The sequence below is a fragment of the Nansenia antarctica genome (assembly GCF_963989245.1).
Source record: "Nansenia antarctica genome assembly, chromosome: 1".
Classification (NCBI taxonomy): domain Eukaryota; kingdom Metazoa; phylum Chordata; class Actinopteri; order Argentiniformes; family Microstomatidae; genus Nansenia; species Nansenia antarctica.
In genome coordinates this window covers 94,112,088-94,137,349 of record NC_137674.1, presented here as the reverse complement: position 1 = coordinate 94,137,349, position 25,262 = coordinate 94,112,088, and the positions used below count along the sequence as shown (strand labels likewise).

General features: G+C 43.1%; 1 protein-coding gene across 1 annotated transcript in view; it reads right to left on the bottom strand.

Annotated features, from left to right (window-relative positions):
* negr1 (neuronal growth regulator 1) overlaps positions 1 to 25,262 on the bottom strand; it is a gene marked incomplete at both ends in the record, with an annotated part of 150,727 nt that overhangs the window by 92,155 nt on the left and 33,310 nt on the right. The window contains one exon of the mRNA XM_080531060.1: positions 8,775 to 9,013. Coding sequence (XP_080387186.1) covers positions 8,775 to 9,013 — 239 coding nt within the window. The remainder of the gene's footprint in view (positions 1 to 8,774; positions 9,014 to 25,262) is intronic.

Here is a 25,262-nt window from a genome sequence, read left to right as displayed (position 1 = left end):
GGTTCTCCAGCTGCACAACCGCGGGGAGAGAAATGCGCTACAGAGAGTCGTGAGAACAGCCCAGAAGATCACCGGCGCCCCCCTCCCCTCTCTGGAAGAGCTGTACAACACACGCTGTCTCAGGAAGGCCTCCAAGATCTCCAGAGACCCAACCCACCCTGGGTACGAACACTTTACCCGGCTGCCCTCGAAAAGGCGGTACAGGACCATGGCCGCAAGGACAAACAGACTGAAGAACAGCTTCTACCCCAGGGCCATCCAGGCCCTGAACACAGCAAAGACCTAGGTTCGGGGCCCTGGACAGTCTGGACGGATTGATGGCAGCTGCTGGACTGAAAAAATCAGGTGTAGTGCTGAGGCACAAATATGTAAATGTCAAGCCTGCAAACTGCGACACTTTAAATGAATGTGCAATAACACTATGTGCAATATGACAACCCTAGTCGTCTATCTGTACAGTATAGTATAGTGGATAGTGTACATAGCCTTTATTTATGTAAACCAGCTCCTTCCCTTCTTTTTCTTTTTCTTTTTTTTCTTTCCTAACACCAGGGGAGCCACCCCTCCTAAATGTTGTTGTTTGGTACCTGTACTATAGCAATGACAATAAAGACCATTCATTCATTCATTCATCATTCATTCATTCATTCATTCTTCCCCCAAATTTGGGGGCGTGGATAAGATGTGGTTTAAAAGAGAGTATTTGCGGGCTGGACCAATGTGGTTACCTGACAGTAAAGCACAAACAGTGCTGTTGTCCAATGCCATTCTATTTTCTGTAACAATCCTTCGTACCATACTAAATATGTAAAAAATATTGGCGCGCTTATGCTTGGCTGATTTATCATGCTGGCTCACATCACTTTTTCCTCTGTGTGATCTACTGAAATCGGTGTGGCATATTTTACAGAAAGCATGAGTCTGACTGACATTGCTCTTCGTTAGGTACAGGTAAGCCTCCTCCCAAATGTTGTATTGGCGGGTGGGTGCTGAATAACTTCTGGTGACTAGATGTTACTGCAAATTATGTTGTAGGCTACATACTGCCACCTGCTTTACTGGAGGGGATTTTTTTAATAGCCTGTAGGAAAGGTTAAACATATGGGAGATTTACGGGAAAATATAAAGGCCCTCACATAGTCGAGCGGACAATATGCAGACATAACACACGGTTGTCATGTGTTTACACAGCATGGATGTTACGTGCCTAATGCCTTTGATGCGCACACTTGCTACTTGCCGCTTTCATAATTGTATTTAACCTATATAGCACAAGTCATGCATTGAATGTAACCTCAAGTGCTGAACAGTATTAAGTAAACCACAATATTTGCTAAAGCTTAGGGGCGACCATGCCTTTTGCAGCCATAGACTGTCACTGCCTGGTAATAACAGAGTAGGCAAATGACAGTATCCCGTCTAAAGCTTTCCCAAACTTTTTTTTGGGGGGGGGAATTACTGACTTTGAATTTGAATTACTGACTTTGAATTTGAATTGCTCAATTTGAATTAAAAAAATTAATTTGAATCACATAATTTGAATTTGTATTGTTTAACTTGAATAACTGAATTGAAAAACTAAATCAAGTTAAACAATACAAATTCAAATTGTGATTCAAATAATTTTTTTCAATTAAAGTATTCAAATTGAGCAATTCAAATTCAAATGTCAGTAATTCAAATTCAGTTTCTAGTGGCACAGATCTCTGCCCATAGTGGGGGCGCTATTTAACCCTAACCCTGGTGGCGCTGTACTGCAAATAAGCTTAGCTTAGTCAAAACAGGGGACCAGCTAGCAACATGTTGCGCACTTGTCGCTTTGTCAACTGTCAGAATAGTATTTTAGGTCGAAACGTTATTTCATTAAAAAAATCCTGGAAGTCACATTAGTTGGCTTGTTTCATTATCCAGAATGACAAGTTGAGCCTAGCGTTAGTCAGTGCTACTTTTAATGTATTATTTTAATGTATTATTTACAAAATGATCAGTTTTGAAATCTATCAGGGTTTTCAATCGCTGAAAAGTTCTATTGATCAGACAGTCTGTCATGTATATAACCAATAATGTCTATAATTCCCAATAAAGAATGGAGGCAGAGGCGGCGAAATACTTTGATATATCTCCTTAGCTTTACTAAACAAACCGCAGGTATACAGGCATGGCATCACTTCCGCATCTGACCGGGCAACACTCGTTACCTATTCATAGCTTTCAGTCACGTGGTTTCTTCCCTAGCAACCACCAACCTGACGGGCAAAAAGGATCATAGCAACATCGAGCAACATGGCGAGTGGACGCAATTTACCGGCTGCCTACTATTTAGACCACCTCACCCATGAAGAACTAGCAAGATACACGACGGTGATAGGAGTGGAGGATTGACACCATTCAAAAAGTTTTCGATTCCATGTCTTCTCCTCTATCCGGACACGTTGGAATTATTTTCCTAACCCCCGGAGAATCAAAGTTATTAACCCGCAAAAGGTGCCTCCTTGACCGGCTTTGTCCGTGAATAACACGTAGAATTTGTAGAATGTTGGTCTCCAACATTATAGAAATGCTCAAGGCACAGAGGAAGAGGTGACACACATACACACATCTGCTTGGTGAACTTTACAATTATTATAAACCTTGAAGTATGATATATCATTTGAAAGGAAATGGCATGGCCTTCATAAATAAATAGTCAAATCGTTTGTAATACCACTGGGCTTCTTGCCACTGCGAATAACAAAGATAACGGGTAAAAGGACAAATAAACACTATGACAAGGTACAACATATTGTATTTACTGTATTACTGTATTTTAGTGGGTTCACCCTGAATACTTTGTTTTGTTGACCAAAGAATAACGACTTAATACAGAGCACAACTTTTTTTTAAAGGACTCAGACCATCCTGTGTTACATTTTAGCTGGAAAACTTCAGCCAGGTTGTTAAAGTCCCTCATGGATCATGCATTGAAAGACAACCATACATAACAAGTGTCAGTCAGCATTAATTCAAAGACACACAAAGGCAGCACACACGTGTATGTGATTGATAGAACTTAAACTGTTATTATGTGAAGGTAGGTTGCTAAGGGAAAACTCACCTTTACAAGCACTTATGAGAAAGTACCCGTAGGATGTTATTCCACTGAAAGCCAAGTCCACTACAGGTCTGGTGTGTCCAGAGCACCAGGGAAAAATGCTCTGGTTTCCTGAACAGATGATGCTGTTCATCACATGCACACACTACTACCATCAGTATACGGTCATTTTGAGCCCTTAACCACCGCGCTGACACCCCGAGAAGATATACTTTTAATACGAAACTCGATGTTAGCGGGACGAGGGAATATTTATATCCGGGAATTCGCTCCTTGCTGTGTCCACGGTGATAGGAGTGGAGGATCGACTCCATTCAAAAACGTTTGGATTCCCTGGCTTCTCCTCTTTCCGGACACGTTGGAATTATTTTCCTAACCCACGGGAAATCAAAGTTATTAACCCGCAAAAAGTGGGTTTTGCCCGTGGGTTTTGCCCGCAAAAAGTGCCTTTTGCCCGTCGGGTGGGCGTTTCCACTGTGCTGTGACGTCACATGAAAGCTATTCATTCCAACTACGGTGGTCCACATAGCTAAAAATAACACTTCAATACATAACACAGTCAACAACAGGTTTTAGACTGACTAATATGACTAATAACACCTAATTGTGTGGCAGGAAAAGCTCTGAGTAGATGTTTTTTGATGACACGATCAATGCTGTTCTTATTTACTGTATTTAATTTCAGTTATTGTGCTTTGTAGGTATAGCCTAATGTGTGCTGGAATGTTCAATAAAAGTGATCAATAAAAGTTTTCACCATTTTCTTTGAAAAGCATGAATAAAAAGCCAAATTTATTTAATTTATGCAATGGTACGAAAATAAATGAAAAACTGCCGGTACGCATTCGGTATTCGGCCAAATGTTTCCTTAATTTCGGCTTCGGCCAAGAATTTTAAATTCGGTGCATCCCTAGTATAAATGGTTTCCAATGTAAGTAAGTTAAACTTTATTTATATAGTGCCTTTCATACATGAAATGCAACTCAAAGCGCTTGTAAATACCTGGGATGATTAATATGAGTCCTACATGACAAGTTGTGAATTTAAATTTGACCACCATTTTAGTTAATGTGTATAAAATGCATTCATAGAGAATACATTACTCTTCCATTCTACTGCCCGCTTACAAGCAGAGCCTGAAACTTGATCCACCTATCATGAGAACGATACATCGGCAGTCTGACGAATCTGACGCTGAACTTGGTGTTTACCTATGGCGCTTTTCCACTACCATACCGTACCGTGCCGAACCGTGTGAGCCCGGTTTGTTTTGCTTTCTCCACTGCCAACCGACCCGTACCGGGCCGAAGTTCCCGTGCCATTTTTAGTTCCAGTTCGAGAGGGGTACTTTCGGTACTTTCGTGCCAGGCTGTGTGTGACGTGTGACGCTGCAGTCCGTTGATTGGTCAATGGAAATCGTCCATAACCGCCATTTTTAAATACCACAACAGATTTCTCTCTCGGAAAATCTCATTTACTTTTTCTGTAATTACTTATTAATAAAGATTAGAAAAATGATGATAACCATCTTATTATCTTAGTTTAATGTCATTTCAATGCAATCATGTTTAGCTGTGTTGCTCATTCCACGAATGCATGATCCTTATAAGTTGTACCTCATTGTAAAGGTGATTAATCAGGCTTTCCAACGATATAAAATACAATACCAATTGGTATTATTAAAGGGGAGGAATAATCAACCAAAATAACATTTCCGAACTTTTTTTGAGGGGTGTATATTGTGGGTGTATCCTCAGCTCAGTCTCTCTTCCACGGACCTTTCTTCCTTTAGGATTTTGGTGAGGTCTCGAGCCTTCTATTCTTACACTACACACACACACCCCTTAAAGATACAACATACATTTTACACTCATTCACTCATGGCTTACACTACTGATTCTTATCCATATCCCTATGCATATGTTATTTAGTTTACTTTGCTTAATTAGTACAATAATACTTGTCTTGTCTAATTTAAACCTTCAAATGCGGCGACATAACTAACGACAAGAAAGCCCGCTTTGACCGCCGCAAAGCGATTAAGACAGCCAAACGGGAATATAGTGACGGGAAGATAGAGTTGCTGTTGTGAATCCCTCATCGGCTCCGCCCCCTCCTGCCTCGTTGGCGCTCGTTGAGCCTCATCAGGCTCAAGTGGAGACAGCTGGGTCCAGCTATCAACTCAGGAGGAGGCAGCCCTATAAGAAGCCCCAGAAACCTTCCTCCGACGCTTGATTATTTTGACCCATGTGGTTAGTTGTTTGGCTCTCCCTGTTGTCTATTCTCGTTCAAGTAGTTTCACTTCAGAGTTTTGTTTGTTTGTTATTTTGCTAACCTTAGTTGTTTTCTTTGTTGATCCTCGCTCCCCAAAGGAACCTGCCTCCCCCTGCCTAGACCCCCTGCCTGCCTATCGACTACGTCTCCTGCCTATGTCCCTGCCTGCCTAAACGACCACCCCTCCTGCCTATGCCCCTGCCTGCCTGCCGCCTACTCCTCCTGCCTAACCCCCTGCCTGCCTGCCGCCTACTCCTCCTGCCTAACCCCCCCGTCTGCCTGCCTGCCGACTATTCCCCCTCTCTGCTCTGGACTGGTTAGTACACGTACATATTTTCAACACTTCACTCATCTACATATCTACACCACACTAGTTTTGCACGCTAGACACTCACACCCAGACACATAGAGTACAGTCCCACTCACACCTCATTTACATTATCCAGTTCTCTGGCATCCACACATTCCCCCCACTTAGGCCCCGTTAGAGTAGGTTTATTCTTTTGTCCATCATTTTAATAAATCCTTTTATTGTTAGTTTGCCTCTTGTGTCCGTCTGTTCTGGGGTTCTGCCACACTTGACTCTTTTGCTAGTGCTACCATAACAGTTGCAGCTATGCAGCAATGACTCACGCAGCATGTGGCAAGGGCTGCATACAAGTTCAGACCTCAAAGGGAGACCTAACTGCACAGCTAACGTAGCTGGCTCTCTCCCAGATGAGCTGAATAGCTTCTACGCTGCTTTGAGAACAACAGCATCAACCTGCCTGAGAGAGAGTGTACCACAATCAGCGCGACGGCCGTCACCGAAGCAGCCACGTGCAGACAGCTCAGGCTTGTCAACATCCGCAAAGCACCTGGGTCAGACGGCATCCCAGGCCGGGTGCTCAAACTGTACGTGCCGCACCTGGCTGGCGTGTTCACTCACATTCTCAATCTCTCCCTCTCCACAGGTATAGTTCCCTCCTGCTTCAAGTCAGCCATCCTTGTCCCCGTGTTGAAAAAGAACAAGGTAACTTGCCTAAATGACTATCGCCCTGTTGCTCTCACTTCCGAAGTGAACAAATGCGGTGAGAAGCTGGTCATAGAGCAGGTCTGTGACTCACTATCGCCTGATCTGGACCCCCACCAATTTGCTTAGCGGCAAAACAGATCCACTGACGATGCCATTGCCACTGCTCTCCACACCGCCCTCACCCACCTGGACAAGAGGAACTCCTTTGTGAGGATGCTGTTCGTCGACTTTCAGCTTTCAACACCATTGTCTCCTCCAGGCTCGACACCAAGCTCAGACACCTAGGCCTTAACCCTGACCTATGCGACTGGATCTTGGACTTCCTGTCGGACCGACGGCAGGTGGTGAGAATGGGCTCTAGGACCTCCGCCCCTCTAACCCGTAACATAGGTGCCCCCCAAGGCTGCGTCCCACGACTGTGTGGCCACACACAGCGCCACCTCAGTGATTTAAATTCGCTGATGACACAACAGTGATTGGCCTGTTCACCAACAACGATGAGACAGCCTACCGGAGAAAGGTCCTGGCTCAGAACAGCCAGGAGAACAAGGAGCTGGAGAACAAGGAGCTGGTGGTGGACTTCAGGAGGAATGGTCGGGAACAGGACCCCAACACCATCAATGGATCAGCCATAGAGAGGTCAGCAGTTTTAAGTTCCTTGGCGTCCATATCTCTGATGACCTCACCTAGGACGTACATACCAAACAGGTGGTGAAAAAGGCACAGAAGCACCTCTTTCACCTCAGACAGTTAAAGAAGTTTGGCATGGGGTCGAAGACCCTGCGGGCCTTCTACAGAGGTACTACCGAGAGTATATTGACTGGGTGCATCACTGCCTGGCATGGCAACTACAACTACTGCCCTCAACCGCAAAGCATCACCGGATGTAAGCTTCTCTCCATCCAGGATATATACGACAAACGGTGTGTCAGCAAAGCCCGGAGGATCATCAAGGATCCGAGTCATCCCAACCACAGCCGGTTCGAACCGGTACCGTCCAAGACGTGAGGCCTCTTCCGGAGCCTCAGGGCCAAAACTCAGAGGCCAACAAAGAGCTACTTCCCCCAGGCGATCAGGCTCTTGAACAAGCCCACTGTAGACAATTGACTATCTTCCCCGAGCTCACCCCATGTACATGGACTACAGTAACTGTAAGCTCAAAGCCAGTTTACTACTACTCTATTATCACTATTGGCACCACTAGTGTAGTAACCTGTCTTGTTTTACCTGTACTATTGCCACCTTATCTTGTACTATGCCTATTATTTTTTGTCACTTATGTCCTGTACCACTCACTGACACTTTTTTTGTCTTGAATTATGCTTGAATTATTATGCCCTATGTCTTGTGCTACAATGCAATGTCAGGAACCGAAGCCTAAGAATGTTACTGTGTTACACTTGTGTAATGTGATGTAACAATAAACTTGAAACTTAAAGATTCATAGAAAGTAATGACAATCACCAATATTGGGGCTGATTGAATTGACTATTGAGGCTCATAACATGGCTTATGGATTTCGATCTTGGGATCTCCTGTCATGCTTTTTCTTATGTCATGGTAATGTCAACGGCTTACATCAAGCATTCAATGTCAAGTGTGCAGTTGCTTTCATGAAATTCTTATGCACTATCAGTATGAATAGGTTATGAATGCGACATGAAGCCATTACAGTATGTCAGTACCCTTCAAAGTGTTACCCTACTTTTCACAGAATGGTCCAAATTGTCAACTGGACAAAAAGTTCACCTTGTTTAATCTCTATATTTCAGGAGACAAAACCAGGGAGACATAAAAAACACATTATTTTGCCTAACTCATTGTAGCCTAACTTCATCAGTGTAACATTGCCTGCATGAATAAAACACATGGAGCAGGCTACTATTGCTATTAGTAAGGGTGCTTCTATCAAATAATATACTTCAAAGCCAGACCAAACAAAATGTTTCTTACAGTTGTACTTATACAGAGTCTGAAAGTGAATGAGAGATACTTCGCCAGCACAGATGGTGTTGGATGCACCTGTGACCATTAGCTACCCAATGGATTGGGCAAGTGAGGATATTGTCAGGTGCAAAATGTTTAATTGTGTGGACTACATGATCCATGTAATAGCTTGCAAACAACATCATGAAAGGTTACCCATCACTGTCATCAATTTAGGTCCCCACCCAACCAATACTTAATTAATAATGTAGGTAAATTGTTCCTGTTTAATAATACCTTTTCTCTGTTATTTCAGACAGCGGTTTGGCACATTCTGGGCTTATGCAGATAACTGCATAAGTTAACATTCTATAACATATCAAATCAATGGTCATTTACACAATTCCACAAAGTAGAGCAAACCAAACTATAACAGACAAGTGTAGGATCAAGCAGATAGATACATACCTTTTACAATAAGATGAAGGTGCTTTGGCCGTGGTTTGCGTTCACTTTGAATCGAGCATGTGTACAAGCCGTCGTCAGTTACATCCACTTTCTGTATCTGCAGACTGTACTCATGTTTGTCTCCGACACTGGATACAATGGACACACGGGGGTCCACCGACCATTTGTCGTTCCCTGCGAAGATTATGCTGGAACGGTTCAACCAGGCACCTTTCGAGATTCCATCCAACAGGTAGCACCTAGAGGAAAAAGTCTGGTCAGATTTCATACCTGAAACTCCATACAACACATATCTCATTTTGAACAAATATATCACCTAAACAGTGCCAGTGACATATCCATGACTGAAGCACCACACAGACTGTATAGGCTACTTTTCAACAAGAGTAAAAATGTCTGCAAACATACTTGGACACACACCAAGGTACCTATAGACAATGTTGGCTGAGTGCTATTTGGTTGAGGAGGCTTAGGAAAAGAGAACCTATTGATTGAGAGAAGCGAACTTGGTTGCAGGAGCGTGAAAGCAGAGGTATAGTATCAAGATCACTCACTGCTACAGTGATAACAATGCACAATTTAGTCGTACCATTTACTTTCAAATGCTAGCACTCATAGTGAGACTGTGTCCTAAAACTGTTAGGGTTCTTTTTTACTGAAATATGAGATAACAAGATATGAATCATGGATCCATCACTTGCAAAAAGCAGTATTTTCATTCTCAGTATATCAGTGTTATTTTGACAGGTAAAGTAGTGTAAGACCCTAACTACTGTACTTTTTATTGACAACTAGTATTACTTTTATTTTTATACCTGTCATGGTGGTCCTGTGTGTGAGTGGATGGTCAAAGGAAGGAGACCCCCTACGTGGATGCTGAGGATACTGTTCACCTGCACTCAAAGTCTTTGGGAGAACATTTCCAAGACACATAATGATGTGATTTACTACTGCGCATGTAACAAACCAGGTGAGGTGCCTAATCTGCACATTTCCATTTCAGACAAAGCTGTTCCCCCATGTGCTACAATACTCTAATGGACTCTAACCCACAAAAATACTCTCTTTCAAGCTAGAGAACAGTACAACTGGCCCGAGTTGCAGTTCATGGCTAGGGACACCACAGACTACTGTCAACTATGTCTGACATGCCCCTGCCACTCACTTCTAAGTATCTCCAGCTCTAGCACACCAGCTAAAGCACCAGCAGGATATGCAGCAGGATCCGTCAGATGGACCCATGCGGGGTTGACCATCATAACCTAAACACTCACCTTCTCCACTCCAATGATGGTTCAGCCGAATGCTTTGGTGCAGTCACAGAGAGACATTTACAATGCCCTTGCACCAGCGAGGATCAGGACGCAAAGAGAGTTCTCTACACAGACAACCCCAATCCATGAGCTGCCAAGTGTTCTGGACCAACAAGCTGCTCAAATAGCCTTTCTTGAAGGACACTCACATTCAGTTCCCCCTTTGGTCAGTTTTCCAGACAACCAGATTGCAGGCCAGTTACTTTGACTGCACACTTTAGTGTAGTCACTAGTGTATTACTTCGTGTGAAGGAATAAATGAAGCAAACAGTTTAATTCCATGATTCAAGCGTTATATTCCAGATGTTTTGAGATGTGCATGTTGTTGGACAATTATACTTGTATACTGGCAACTAGTAGCCTATGACTTTTATGTTGACACCTGTCATTGTAGCCCTGTGGGAAAAGCAAGAGTTATTGGATTGAGAAACCTCAGTTTTAGTGTGGAGGCTTAGTAGGTGCCAAGCTCTCTGCTTATCTTTCTTTTATGTTGTCCCCAAACATATGGGGTTCGATATTAACCATTGAGTAGCTACTGAAGACGCTGTGTGTCCATGTTTGCCATGATTATTATCAGCCTTAGAGTAGCATGACAAAAAAATCACAAACAGAGAAATAATGAGAAGGACAATGGGCCATCAAGCTATTGTTTAGACACTGTCACCGTGCCATTGAGGGTGCCAGTTCAAGCATTAAAGCAACCAAGGAAATCATTTTGGCACCACAAACAAACCCCCTATGCCTCCCTCGCCAGGAAAATGTCTGTCAGACAAACAGTCGAGTACAATGGCCTAGTCCACCCCCAAGAATCACCCAGGGGGGGGGCACTGCCCTGGAGGTACTGTCGCCAAACACTGGTCAACAATGGAAAATGGACAATTACAGAGATAATGCAGTCTAGGTTCTAGGCAAACCCACAAGGAGCAGAGTGAGTTAACCAACCAACGGGAGCACTCCTCGAACACGGTCGACAGAACAAGTAGCCCCTCAAGTGACTCATCATTTGACACATATTGGTAATTGCTTTACAAAGCCAATTATTGCATTCTTCTTTTTGTTTTATTTCAAAAAGGTCTATGAAGCCAAATTGAGCCAAAATACTAGATTTCAGTCCATGTGAAACATGAAAATGACAACATGCCGTGTCATCCAATTTCCACACAACAAAGGAAACACTGATGCTCCCTAAAATGTCTAACCCAAATGAACTGCAAAAAATATCAAAGAGCTTGTGGTGATAAGGACTGAGAAAAAAACGCTATTGGCAATCAAGTCATGTTTGCAGCTGATTCTCTATTCTGCTGAATTTCCCTTAATCATCTATATTCATCCCCTCAAAGAGTTCCCCTCAGACGCACATCAACACAAAAGCGATCAGACCCAAGGTGGGCTTCTCTTTCATCAGGCCCTTCCTTCAGGCCCTGCGGGAGACAGGCGCCACATGGTTTTACAGGAAGTCAGGTTAATTATGTAATTGACCCTGGAGCATACATTTTGAGGAAGATTTCGACATCTGAAATATTTATTTAACGGCACATTATTTATTTCATAATGAGACTGATTTATGAAGAGCAGGGCTTGTTACATTTGGTGTTTTTGGCCTCACAAAGACCACCAATTCACCCCCCTGTAATTATGCACAACACAAAAAAAAAAAACCGGTGAACATGTTTGAGCACCTTGTTTGAATAGAGAAGACGAAAAACCCACCCTTAATTACAGTACGACAGTTATTAAGTGAGGCAGACTGTAATCCTTTTAACCAAACTCATTTAGGCACTTTGATAGTACGCCATCATTATTGCTGGGATATAGGTTTGACCCAGATTCCTATTGGCTTTCTAAAATTGTCTTTCTCAGTTGAATGGTTCACACAAATGTAAATATGCTTCCTGGCATGAACATTACAAATCTCATCTTGCAAACATTATTTCGGTGTTGCACAGTCTAGTAGTTCACATTATAAGCACCTCTTCACATTTGGCAGAAGGAATTAGCCCACTTCTGGATGGGTTCCTCTACAGTAGAGTAGAAATGTGAGGTTATGTAATACTTATGTAATGGACACCGAGGACATTGATTTAATCTGCTGTAGCTGTGCAGCAGTCTACTTCCTTGCATATTCATATAATCAATACTGGTGCATGCAGTGTATACAGAAGTGGATGCTTAAATACTGTGATATTTGGACTGGCAATAGAGGGGGAATGCTGAAACATGGTCGTTTGAACACGGCTGATCGGGCTCGGGCTTGACTAAAAATAATTCTAGAGGGCGCAGGTTTTCTTTTCTTTATTCTAAACTATATACGGCCACACTAAATGTAGGCTTTATAAATCAAAGGTTTTATGAGACATGATTGTTTAAAGATGCTCCGTGTGACATTTTTATCTGCAAATAGCGGCAAATGCCAATGACATCTAGTATTAGGGGAATGAATAACAAAACAAAACATTTTGAACAATCTCTTGAAAGTTGACTGAGCATCTTCTGTGTATATACTGGCCGAACTGCAGCATCTTCCTGTTTATCGACTCACTCACTATCAGAGATTGAAAACAAGTACTAAGCTATATTAGGTTATGCAAGCCATTCTCTTCAACAGCCATGAGGAAATTATGCAATTATCTCTATACTGTTAAAACAAAAAATATGTGACTGTTTTAATATACAGAAGAGGCTTGGCTCAGTCCTATGGTTTATAATGCCATTGCCAATGAAAGCTGTTTGCAGACAATAGCTGAGTGTTGCTCTTAATGGCGGAGCACTTATCCTGCTTGAATAACAATGTTTTGAAGAGTATAATGAGAGAACGTAGCGTAATTCAGATGGAAAGTCTTGTGAAGCCTTTTGATTTTTTATATTTGAGGCAGATGTTCTATCTATTGTTGGTACTACTTTAGAGATGAGTACAGGTGTACACAAATAGCAAGAGTATTATCATGTCCTCCACCTTCAACAGGACGAATCAGAATGTAATACAGTAGATACATCCTGTAGCCCACTGTCATCTTCTCTACATCTGTAGTAGGGCATTGGGTAATAAAGAATGTGTGTGTGTGTGTGTGTGTGTGTGTGTGTGTGTGTGTGTGTGTGTGTGTGTGTGTGTGTAAGTGTGTGTGTGTGTGTGTGTGTGTGTGTGTGTGTGTGTGTGTGTGTGAATGTGTACACAGTGTGGGTGTACATTCTTGTGAACGTGCCCTGTTGCTGTGTGTCTAAGTGCGTATAAGTGTGTGTGTTTGGTGTGAGTGTAGGTGTATGTTTGTGTTTACTCAGTATGAGAGGGAGGACACAGAATGGGAAAGAATGAGGACATGGTGCTGTGCAGGGGAAGGTACAGAGCACCGGGCTCTTAATCCCTGCAGTAATCCTGTCTACTGTGGCTGGTGGGACACATACCAGCCTACCAGCCATAATCCACAATCCACATAGTCTAAAGGCTCACACCAATATCCCACACCAAAGACTGTCAGGAGAACAATAAACCCATTTAACATAGCTAGAGACCTGATTTCTTACTTCCCCAGTCAGATTATTGAGACAAGCGAATCGGTTCAAAGTAATGTTTTCACTTTAGGAAGGGTTTGCTCATGCTTGAAATAGCAATAACGTGTTGCATTAGCCTTTGTTCAAAGAGTAGCCTACAGCTAAGCACAGTTCAGTTCCCATTATGCTTAGGAAAAAAATGAAAAATGAAAAATTATATATAAAATACACTTTATTAATTGTGGCAAACATACAGAGCTTGTTTTTCATGTTTTGAGTTAAAACCTTCCCATGTTAGGGACCGTAGACCATTTACTTTTAATTGGAACATATGTCAATGCATGTCTTTACACTAAAACTAATTTGAGTACAGAAAATCATTCAAAGCTCTAAATGAGTAATCTCTGAATTAATTCTCATTATTGATTCCTTTTGGAACACTGACGTTGACTGAATGAATTCAACTTCAAGTGAATGAGAAATGGGGTTCATGAATCATGCTTGGTTCAAGTTGTGTGGGTTGGAATTCGAAATGTCTTTGTTGGGGTGTAATGCTGGAGAAATGTCTTCCTCCACGACACAATTATTCCCATTATGAACATGTAAATATGCTTCATGCTTTTGACGTGTAGGCGGGATTGACAGCCCTACATGTAGCAACCACCAGGTCCCCATACAGTACATACAACACACTCCTCTGAGGCCTCTCCACACACACAGATAATGGGTAAATGTCACATTCTCAAGTGGCTTGTAGACATAGAATAAAACATAAGAACAGTCTGCAGTGACAAACAAATAGCACATCTTCAGCCACTAGGGGTGTCACTGTATGAGGTGTTAATAGTATGATAACCTGATCTCATTGCCCATACGGACACATGTTCAGATTGTTCATGCCTCAGAACACAACCTATATTTACGTATGCTTGACCACGTGAATTATGACTTGCGTGTGGATTAGTGGTTAAGGTTAGGGTAAGTAGTAAGCAAGATAAGCAACAAGAATTAGGAAGAATAAGCACCAAAAAAAGTGTCTCAAGCAGAATTCGAACCAACAATGTTCGGGTTACAAGTTAGGCAGTTTCTGCCTCCACCGCATCCTTATTCCATATACCCAATGCACCTCCTCCCCTCCGGGTCATGCGTTGGCAGTTCTCCTCACAGCCGATGGAGGCACATAAAGCATATAGACATTATTGGTTGTTTTCTGTGGCATGAACAATCAGAACACACGTCTGTATCTCGGGGTGAGTAGGTTCGATAACCTTCATGCGCTTCGTGCTTCAAGCGCCCAGTAACAATGGTTTTATTTATTTGTTATTACAGTTTCACATTAGTTTAAAGAAAGCCTACTGTATCTAAAAACATTTCCAAGTCAAAATGTGTGGACTAAAGGAACAGTATTTTAGTTGCATAAGTGCATTCATGAACAGTGCCCTTGTTCTGAATAGTATTTTAAAAAACACAAAACTGTGCCTCTTTGAGCTGCCATTGTTCATCTTCAGACAGTCACAGATAGGCCTACGTGTCTGTCAAATCATAGCCATGAAGTCTGTTAACTATTCTATTCAGAGTAGAGCATGGCATGGGAGAGAAAATTAATCCTCTCGTAAAGTGTGCTCAGCAGCCTATTTTATTCTGTTGCATTAGCTGCTGCTAAAACATGTTTGTATAAAAGCTGCCCAAGAACTTAATTTAGATGTAGAGAGAAGGTGTGATGACTACAACAAAGAATGTGAGAGTAGATACAGATATTTTTTAAAAACATGACAACTTGTCAAGTAATTTCCTGATATTTAAAACTTTAAATTCCCTCCTCACCTCTCTGTTCTTCATGAGCTGATCTGCTACTCTCCCTCTTTCCACAAATCCTTTGTGTTCCACAAGATGCAGTTCGCTTTAGGGCAGACATTATGTTTTTACTGGTGTGTCGGCCTACTAAACTTTGTTGTTTGGATCAAACAATTGGATCACCTGATCATCCTGCGCACACAAGTTCCTATATTATTCTTCGCAAGGCTGCTGGAACACTCAAGTAATGGGTAGAGCGCCTCAGATTTAATTTGATATTGATAGTGATTGGCACTCGTCAATTAAGCAATATCACACTCGAGGTCGTGCTGTTATACTGAATATCAGCACGGCTGTGATTCGGTTGTAGGTACGAGGGCGCAGGCCGAGTACTGAAGACGATCACAGCCGTGCTGATATTCAGTTCTACAGCGCCATTTATTAGTTAACAGTAATAAGCGACAACAGATTATGATTTGTTTGTTTATTTAAACAAACTGAACTTCAAATGGACTGTTGCCTAGTAACCTGAACACAAACATGTTAACGGTCATTTAGTAGAACATCAGTGCGGCGGAGTGATACATATAGTTAAAAGACCCAGTGCTGTTATACTGTATATCAGCACTCATGGAATGCCTCTTGTCCAATCAAATCCAATCAAATGACTTGGTCGGAACTAACTGTTGTATAATCCATAATAATGTGTAAATTAAAATGTTTATGAAGTTCAGAAAGTATGATAATGAGTATGATAATGAGTATGATAATGAGTATGATAATGAGTTGGTTGTCTGTTTCTTGGCTCCTGATAGAACACACTGGCACTAGTTGTTAGGGATGGGACGATACACTCAACTCACGATACGATGCACCTCTCCATACAGGGGTTCACGATACGATACAGTCACGCTACGATATCATAAATAAAACAAGATCAGTGTTTCCCCTAGGTTTGCTGCCTTGGGGGGGTGGCCAGCGTCATGTCCAGGGGGTGTAGGAGATAGGCTCCTGCCCTATGGGCCATTAGGCTCGAGAACCATCGGTTCTCAAGGCTACTTACTTATGTGGTCTTCTTGACTACCTGTCCACTTTCTCACCTGGTTCTTGCTGTCTCTCTCTCTGGTGTGCTGACACCATCCTGCTCTCTCTCCTTCTCTATCCTCCTTTCTCCCTCTTTTGCTGTCAACCAAAAGGCAAACATAACAACCAGAGTATTTCTAATCTAATAAGAGGTATAAATTGATCCATATCAATTTATAACAGCATTATAATTGAATATTGGATTGCTGTGGGCAATGCAGTCAGATAATGTCATTTTGACTTTACTCTCTCACCTGAAAAAAAATCGCATGTCCAACTATAAAAAACTGACATTTCCAATGCTTCAATCCACGGTCCATGTACTGTAAATATGCCATTATGGCATTACCATAAAGCCCGTGTGGAGATAAGTCTGGCTATGCGAGACTACGGGCGGACTAATGTTACCAACGAGCCTATGGGCTTGCCACTTGCCAGATTCAGGTTGGGTGCGTTTAACTCGGATATCTTAGCCTGCTTGTCAGATGTTTGGTGTCTACGTCCGTAATAATTCCTCTTTATTACGGATGCCTCCCCCCACCTCCCCAAGAAGTGTAGTTAATGGAAAATAAAACACAGTTTATTTCGCAATCCATTTTTCTGCAACACGACGCGTATCGTCACGTTTTTGTAGCTGCCAAGTCTCACGCTTTGGCCGTGAGAACAACCAGTTCTCACGCTCTCACGCTACACCTCAAATTTCTCACAACGAGAAATAACAATTGTTTTGCGGGACTTTTATTTTAGAAATTCCTTTAAATAAAGCTACCGGACCCGAATTTTGTGGCATCTTTCTGCACACGCGTTAACTTGAGTCTGCAATCGAAGCGGGAGGCGAGCACTGCTGGAAGAACCTGTGTTCACGCGAGCTGCATGTAAGTCTTAGAACGTAGCAAGCAGTGTTGCCAGATTTAGCTACTTTTGGTCACACTGGATGGGTGGATTCGGCAGCTTTTAGATTGGTTGGGCTGGAAATTGTCAATTCCGTCTGGCAACCCTGGTAGCAAAATATGTGCATACGTATCTGGTAGCCTACTGGTACTTTCAAATCGCATCGTATTATTATTATTATTATTATTATTATTATTATTATTATTATTAATTACAATTTACAATACAAATACAACAATTGGGGGTCCCTCCCCCAAAAATTGGCACAACATCAACCACCAAGGCCTCATTCTGACCCAGGAAAAACACTGGTATGTACTGAACATGATAGCCATCTATGAGCAATGCACTTTGGTTTATTGGGATACAACATGTAAAATTGCAGGAAACTAGCACAAATAATTGTGTGGGAGAGAGGGGCCGCCGCTACCAAAACGTGCACAGTTTTGGGTCGCTCCACCGCCAAAAAATCTCACTCCAAACTTTTGGTGAAACTTGGCAGCCCTGCGCCATACGATATTTCGTCCCATCCCTACTAGTTGTAGTAGTTCATTGAGCTGTAACACTGGTGAACGATAACCTTACAGGACGCAAAGTCTTTCGGTATGATAACCTTAATAATTGACACTGGTTTACCGTAGAACTGGTGAACACCGTGACTTCCCAGTGGCCACAGAGATCTATCATCTGGCAAACTCAAGCAAGGCTACTGCAACAACAAGGATGGTTTGATAATTCCATCCTATTGAATCGTGTCCATAAATGGCAGTATATCCATGAAGACATTAAAGAGCAGCATGTGCAGATTTATTAAGCAGCCCTTATTTGAATCTCCAGGAACCTCCTGGATGGTGCCCAGTATTGGGCATGAGTCAGCATTCCCCTATTGCAGAACTGAATATGTGCTCTGCATTTAGGTTTGCATGAAGTAGACTATTTTATAAACATTTTCAATCATGCTGTACAAACCAGAGCATAAGAGCAAGCTACCTCACTTGGCTTCAAACTATATACTCAAAGGACAAATATACTTTCTTCAAAATAGTTTTGGAGAATAATTTAATGTGGAGTAAAATCTCTCAAATGTCAAATGCAGACAAATAGCAGCAGACAAACATGAATAACTTTTTGTGAATTTCTTGTGAACTTGTTTTGACAACCGCCTCATTTTTAACTTCTAACTTCTCCAAACAGGATGTTGCACCTCATGGGCAAAGGTTCTTTTTTTTACAGTAATATGTAAAAGCAAGGCTATTTAATAGTTTCCTCGGAAATAGAGATTTTTTTCATCGCTCTAGGTGCTCCTCACTTGGAGTCGTAATTACTTCTGGTCACAGAGACCACCAACAATATATCTCCCAAATCAAATTATGCTGCCCTTCAAAATCAATGGTTCGAGACTGTACACGGCAACCTCCCTGTGGTTTTGGCAAAACAAGCATACAACGAATCAAGCATTGCTACTTTCATGCAAAATGATAAGAATTGGCTAAAAAAGTGGCATAATTGTGTTTGCTCTTGAAATTCAATTGCCATCCATGAAAAGCAGGGGCCGGGGAACATCCTTAGATGCAAGGGATCATGATTTTAGATTAATGGACCAACTGTGTGTATGTAACAGCAGCATTTGGGATATCACATGCACAATGCATGCCTCTGTAATTCCCCCCCTACAGAGCTGGGGAGATAGAAGAGCGAGAGAGAGAGAGAGAGAGAGAGAGAGAGAGAGAGAGAGAGAGAGAGAGAGAGAGAGAGAGAGAGAGAGAGAGAGAGAGAGAGAGAGAGAGAGAGAGAGATAGAGAGAGAGAGTGTAGGAATATAAATACAAAGGATAATTGCATTTGTGCTCCGTCTTGCAGACCCAGGGAAGGGAGGTAGTGGGTGGTGGACTCAGTGCTGCAACTCTGAGCACTATAATGGTTCCTTGGCCTTGGGAGCCTATTAATTATGCCTCATTTAATTTCAAATATGTTGTAATGTGCACTCAGAAGAACAATACTGCAGATACCTTATCATTGGCCTTTTCCCTTCTATGACTGGGAACATTCATCAACACACAAGTGCCAGTCCCCATTCACACTCCGGCTATCACGGTCAGCAGCGCAAATATGCACAACGGAATACACACACACATCAGTAGGCCTGCCTGCACATTTACCCATACACACACACACACAGACAGACGGACGGACGGACGGACAGACAGACAGACGCACCCATACACATGCAACATGGTTTTTTAGCATCTGCTTTCCTAAATCTCGGCTGCTCTGAAGTATTCATTCTGTGTTACTGTTACCCTTTCTGAGTTGGCAGGAGCAAACTGAGCGGCACATCAGGGACAGCTGCCTCCCAGAGCCATCTGTGCCCAGGTACAGAGAAAGAGTTACAGCCTTCCATCCCACATTCATATTCAGAGTGATATTACAGCTACACTTCATGCTCAAAAAAAAAAAAAATCAGGTGTAGTGCTGAGGCACAAACATGTACATTTCAAGCCTGCAAACTGCGACACTTTAAATAAATGTGAAATAACACTACTGTGCAATATGACAACCCTAGTCGTCTATCTGTACAGTATAGTATAGTGGATAGTGTACATAGCCTTTATTTATGTAAACCAGCTCCTTCCCTTCTTGTGATTCTTTTTTAAAAGTTTTTTTTTTTCCCTTTCCTAACACCAGGGGAGCCACCCCTCCTTAATTTCGTTGTTTGGTACCTGTACTGTAGCAATGACAATAAAGTCCATTCATTCATTCATGGGTCTGAAGATGTTACTCACACAACCCTTATGTGGAGCTTCATGTTGGGTCAGTAAAGTTTGAATGCATGAAAAACAAGCCAACTCCAAAATGCTATGACCTTCAAACTGCCATTACACTCACAAGACTGGACTCATGAATAATAAGGCCATCATTTGAATACGGTTTGGATTTCTGAATAATAATAATAACAACTCTAAAAGTAATATTCCAGACTCTAATTCACATTCTTATTGAGAGTACTACTTGGTATTCAAGTGCACACCTCTATCGCATGCTTGTTTGTGTTGCTGGGGTATGTGGGTGGATGGGGGGGGCTTTCCTGTCTTTTGAGTGCAGTGTGCAGCATCCCCGCCTGGGTAGTCTGTGGGGCTGTTTACCCACACAGTCTGCGGTCCACCACCCAGGTGACAGGTCAGGCTTGGCAGAGTACCAGGGAGACTTGGTGAAGTGGAGTCAGAGGGAGGGTCAGGGTGGTACGTGAGCTACGGAGCGCTCTGCCTATTACTGTTGCCCACCCAGTACAGAGCTCAGAGGGGAAGTTGCCCCCAAGTGCAGATCTGGGATCAGCAGACTAACCCTTCCTCAGTTGAAGGACTGTTGTTGTTCTCTTCCTATTATGTCTAAAGACCTTTTTTCGATTCTCAAGAAACCTCATGAGAAGTGAAACATCAATGTTTTACTGAGGGCATCAGGTAGAACTGATAAGTGCTTTTTTGTCTCTGACAATCCTAACTGAACAATGCAAACCTAAACTCCAATCTAAGTGCCTACTACTCCATCCAACATCCAATGGCAAGGCTCATGTCAACTGTACATTAACAGATCAGGGAGATTTGCGTGACTATTATGGGGGTGGTGATGTCAAGACAATAAAGCGTTTTCACACAGCAATGCCATACCATGTAATCCCGCTGTCATAAATAATGACAGTAAAGTAGTGCTTGTTGTTGCTGTTATGCGGTGCGTTATCCTCTGGCTTGATGTGCTGGGTCCATAGCACAAATGGACAATCCCTCATTGTCAAAGGACTTGAGAACCCTTGGCAGGCAGATAGGTGCACCGGCATTTATCACCCTGACACACAGACATAGGCAATTGCCATACCACTTAACTGGTTTCAGTCATCTGCAAATATTGGAATAAATACATCTAGGAGAAGAGAGGCCCTGGGGGCCTCGTCATATTTTACATGCCCTATTTGTGCTTACAGCCTTCCTTTAGGGACATGTTTCTTCTTTCCCCCACCAAGATACTCACACACCATCCACTTCCCCCTCTACAGTACAGTATGTGATAGTGTGGGTGAACACACCATCCACCTCCCCCTCTACAGTACAGTATGTGATAGTGTGGGTGAACACACCATCCACTTCCCCCTCTACAGTACAGTATGTGATAGTGTGGGTGAAAGAACTAGGTTGTGCAGCATGACTAACCCCCCCCCCCTCCCCCCCAGCTCACTGCTTCTTCCCTCAAGCAGCAGAAAACACATCCCCTTCTAATATAAGGACTATCTGGTGGAAGGGGAAATTTCTGCAGTTTCATGGTTTGGTCCTGTCCTCAAAGCCATTGATTGTAAGCGGACCATATTTCAGCATTTGCTTCAACATTGTACAGTACAGTCTATCATTTAAATATGGACTTAAATTTGCCATTCACAATGACCAAAATGTTTTCAATTTGTGTGTGTGTGTGCGTGTGAATGTGAGGAAGAGGCAGAGGAGGGGATGAATGGAGAAATTCAATGACTGTTCCTCTGTTTAAAATGCAGCCTCTGTGTTGGCAGAGACTAACAACTCCTTAGTTAAGCTAATCGGGAGTCCATTTGGCAGGGATTATGCACATCTTAGGGTCCATCCCACAGACAAGGCCTCTATCATGTTATTGATAGAGCAAATACAACAATTTTGAGATTGCTTTAATCATTTGGGACTACATGGGAAGACATTAGTAACACTGCAATGTAATTAAAACCATTTAACGTATTAATGCGCTCTAGTACAATGGCGTCTCGTTTAGTTGAGTCAGTGGTGCGGACGAGGCCAGAGTCAGGAGGGAGCGAGCACGTCTGTCATGCTGGGAACCAATAGGCGCATGGCATTTTGATTTTTGATGAGAGTCAACAGGAGACAAAATCTGTTTTGGAGAGACTCGGATAAGCCCTGGGGTAGGTGTTGCTTTTAAATACTATGTTGGTGAGAGAGAGAGGAAGCAGCTACCAACTACCTATACAAGGAACCCCTCCACCGCCTCACCACCCCCAGGTTCTACCATACGAGAACCTGTGAGGAATGAAACACTGCTTACTTCTTAGCAGGTGATACTGTAAATGATACAGAACACAATCCAAATAGCCTACAGACAATAAAACCGATTTGCCCTGTAATTCAGTTAGTCAAAGTATAATTGAAAAACCTTATTTGTTATGTAATGTGGAATAGCTAGAACTTAGCTAGGATCCAACAAGCGAAAAGCTGACAGATAAATAAACACAATCCAACTGTATGATTATCGCTTTTCCTGACCTAATTAACACTAATACGGAAAAAAGATTTAAAGAAGATGCACATTTAGGACCCAGGGCATCAACATCATGCCTAAATATAGAAACAACTTTTGTTATATCAACATTCTTGATTATTATCTGGGCCATCAAGTTAGTAAATTGTTAAGCCTGCATATGAGAATATTGATATCGTCCAAGATGGACAACCATTGCTTTTTATATACAACATGTCTAGCATGAGTGGACCTTGAAATGCCCACTCTTTGAGGACTATGTGATTTGAGTCTATCAGGCCTGTTGATTGTGTTTGTGAATTACTTTGTCAACAATAAGGAGACAAAGTGGGTCTGACTGTCTGCAAATCATCAATTGGTCTTTCTGTTCATCCCGAGTTCATCCTGAAATCACTCAACAATGACTGTATTGATGGAAATATGTCGTTTTTGGAGAAAAAAATTGCACCCAATACAGTAGCTGTATGTGGGCAGCCAAATCAGGGAAGAAAAGCAGCAGTTATAAGAGTGCGTCACTCATCATATTTCTGTTTGCCATAAAACATTTGATCAATGGGTGATTCACCCATCTCTCCTTGAGACATATTACAAATCTCAAAAAAACTGTTGACTGGCTTAATACAAGACATCAACTAAAGCGTGTTGTCATTGATATATGCACAGGCAGTGGTGGCATGGCTCCAAAACCATGGCACCAGATTGTCTCGGTTACATGTGAACCATCATCATGTTGTTATCTAAAGCCTATTACATGATGGATTTGCGCCTGGCTTTCCCTCCACTGGTGCTTTGACAACACAGGGAATAGCAGGAACGCTGCATCAGAATGAACAGGTTCATTAAGCCCATGTAAATTGCTGCAGCATCTGGGACGTGAAAACTTGGCAACCAGGACAATAATGCTAAAACAGAAAAGCCACCGGAGAATCCACCTCATTCATTGATTTTGCATTAATGCACCTCAGCAGCATCTCCGGCTGCTCATTACAGAAGTCACACATTCAGATCCAGACACCACGGAGATGGTGTACGTAAGCTTACACTGTAGGGTTGGAGCAATAGTACAGCCACCCAGGCTGCACTGGATGATGGCATGCTCAAATCTGCAATGGAGAAGTAACTGAAATCAAAAAGGTTTGCAGAGATTTTCAGGCTGACATTTTACAGGGCTATATATGGAATGAAACCACATCAACTATGTTTATTGTTACAGTATATCATTTGAAGTCAAAGTAAAACTGGTGAATAAAAAATGTAAGCTCTTAAATTTGACATGCTGCACTCTGAATAATATGCATGGCATGTGTGTGTGTGTGTGTGTGTGTGTGTGTGTGTGTGTGTGTGTGTGTGTGTGTGTGTGTGTGTGTGTGTGTGTGTGTGTGTGTGTGTGTGTGTGTGTAGCCCATGAAGTGTGTGGGTTTTTTCTTATCAGTTTATAAAACATGCAATTAGTTTAAGATGGCTGGAAGGTTTACTGAATAACCCCATTAGAGTGAACACAGTGTTAAATAGGAAAGTGCCTGAAGGCCAGTGTAATGGGTTTTTCCATGGACATGCTGTTACGGCTGGGCCGTCACACACGCCCTCCCCCGCCCCCACAACTCGAGCACAGCGTGCTCTCCGCCGCAGGTGAAGCTCGTTCCCGGTGATTGGAGGGTTATCCAGCCACAGTCAAACCCACACACCTGTCTCCACTCCCCAATCAACCCTCTGGCTACATCTACCCTGGACTCCCTTCAATCACCGTCAGTTCTTCCCTAAGAATGACCTGGCAAGTATCCTCTGCGATTGGTTATGAACTTTGCTCTTGTGCCTATTCTCGTGATTCGTTAATATCTTGTGTACTGGCCTACCGTGGAGACTTACCCTGCTTTCCTGTTCCTCCACAGCCTATGCCAACCACTACCGCCATCCCGCCAGGTTGAAACCCCCAGCCCGCCAGGCTGAAACCTCCGGACTCATCATCTGTGTTTCCACCCACCTGCACTGTAAATAAATACCCTACGGGGCTAACACTATATTCTGCCTCCGGTGTCGTGTCCTTGAGCTCCCTCGCCCCGTGTCATAACAGAAGAACTGACCATGCAATTGGGCTCAGACGACACGAAGGACCGGACACCATCTCCCACCCCTGGATCCGGCCCGACGGCTATCCAGATCCTCGCGGAACACACTCACCTCCTCCAGGCGGCCGCTACAGCGTGCCAGGCCCTGAACACTCGCCTGACAACCCAGGAGGCTAACCAGGAGCACCGCGCCACCCAGATGCAGCACCTCATCTCTACGACCCAAGCGCTTACAGCACAGGTGGCCGCGCTCGCAGCCTTTGCCCCCCCCCCTGCTCTCCCTGACCCTGCCCAGCTACCGGCACCACCTACTGGACAGCCACGGGAGCCCCACCTAGCCAGCCCCCGCCCCTTCGACGGAGCCTTCGCCCAGTTCCGAGGCTTCATCCTCCAGTGCGAGTTGGTGTTCTCCCATCAGCCCAGCCAATTCGGGTCGCCGGCAGCCCGGGTGGCGTTCATCACCAACCTCACCACCGGCGACGCCCTGAATTGGGTCCAGGCCACCCTCTGCGCCCGCCCTGACCTGTTCGGTGACTACGCTACCTTCCTCACGGAGCTCAAGAGGGTTTT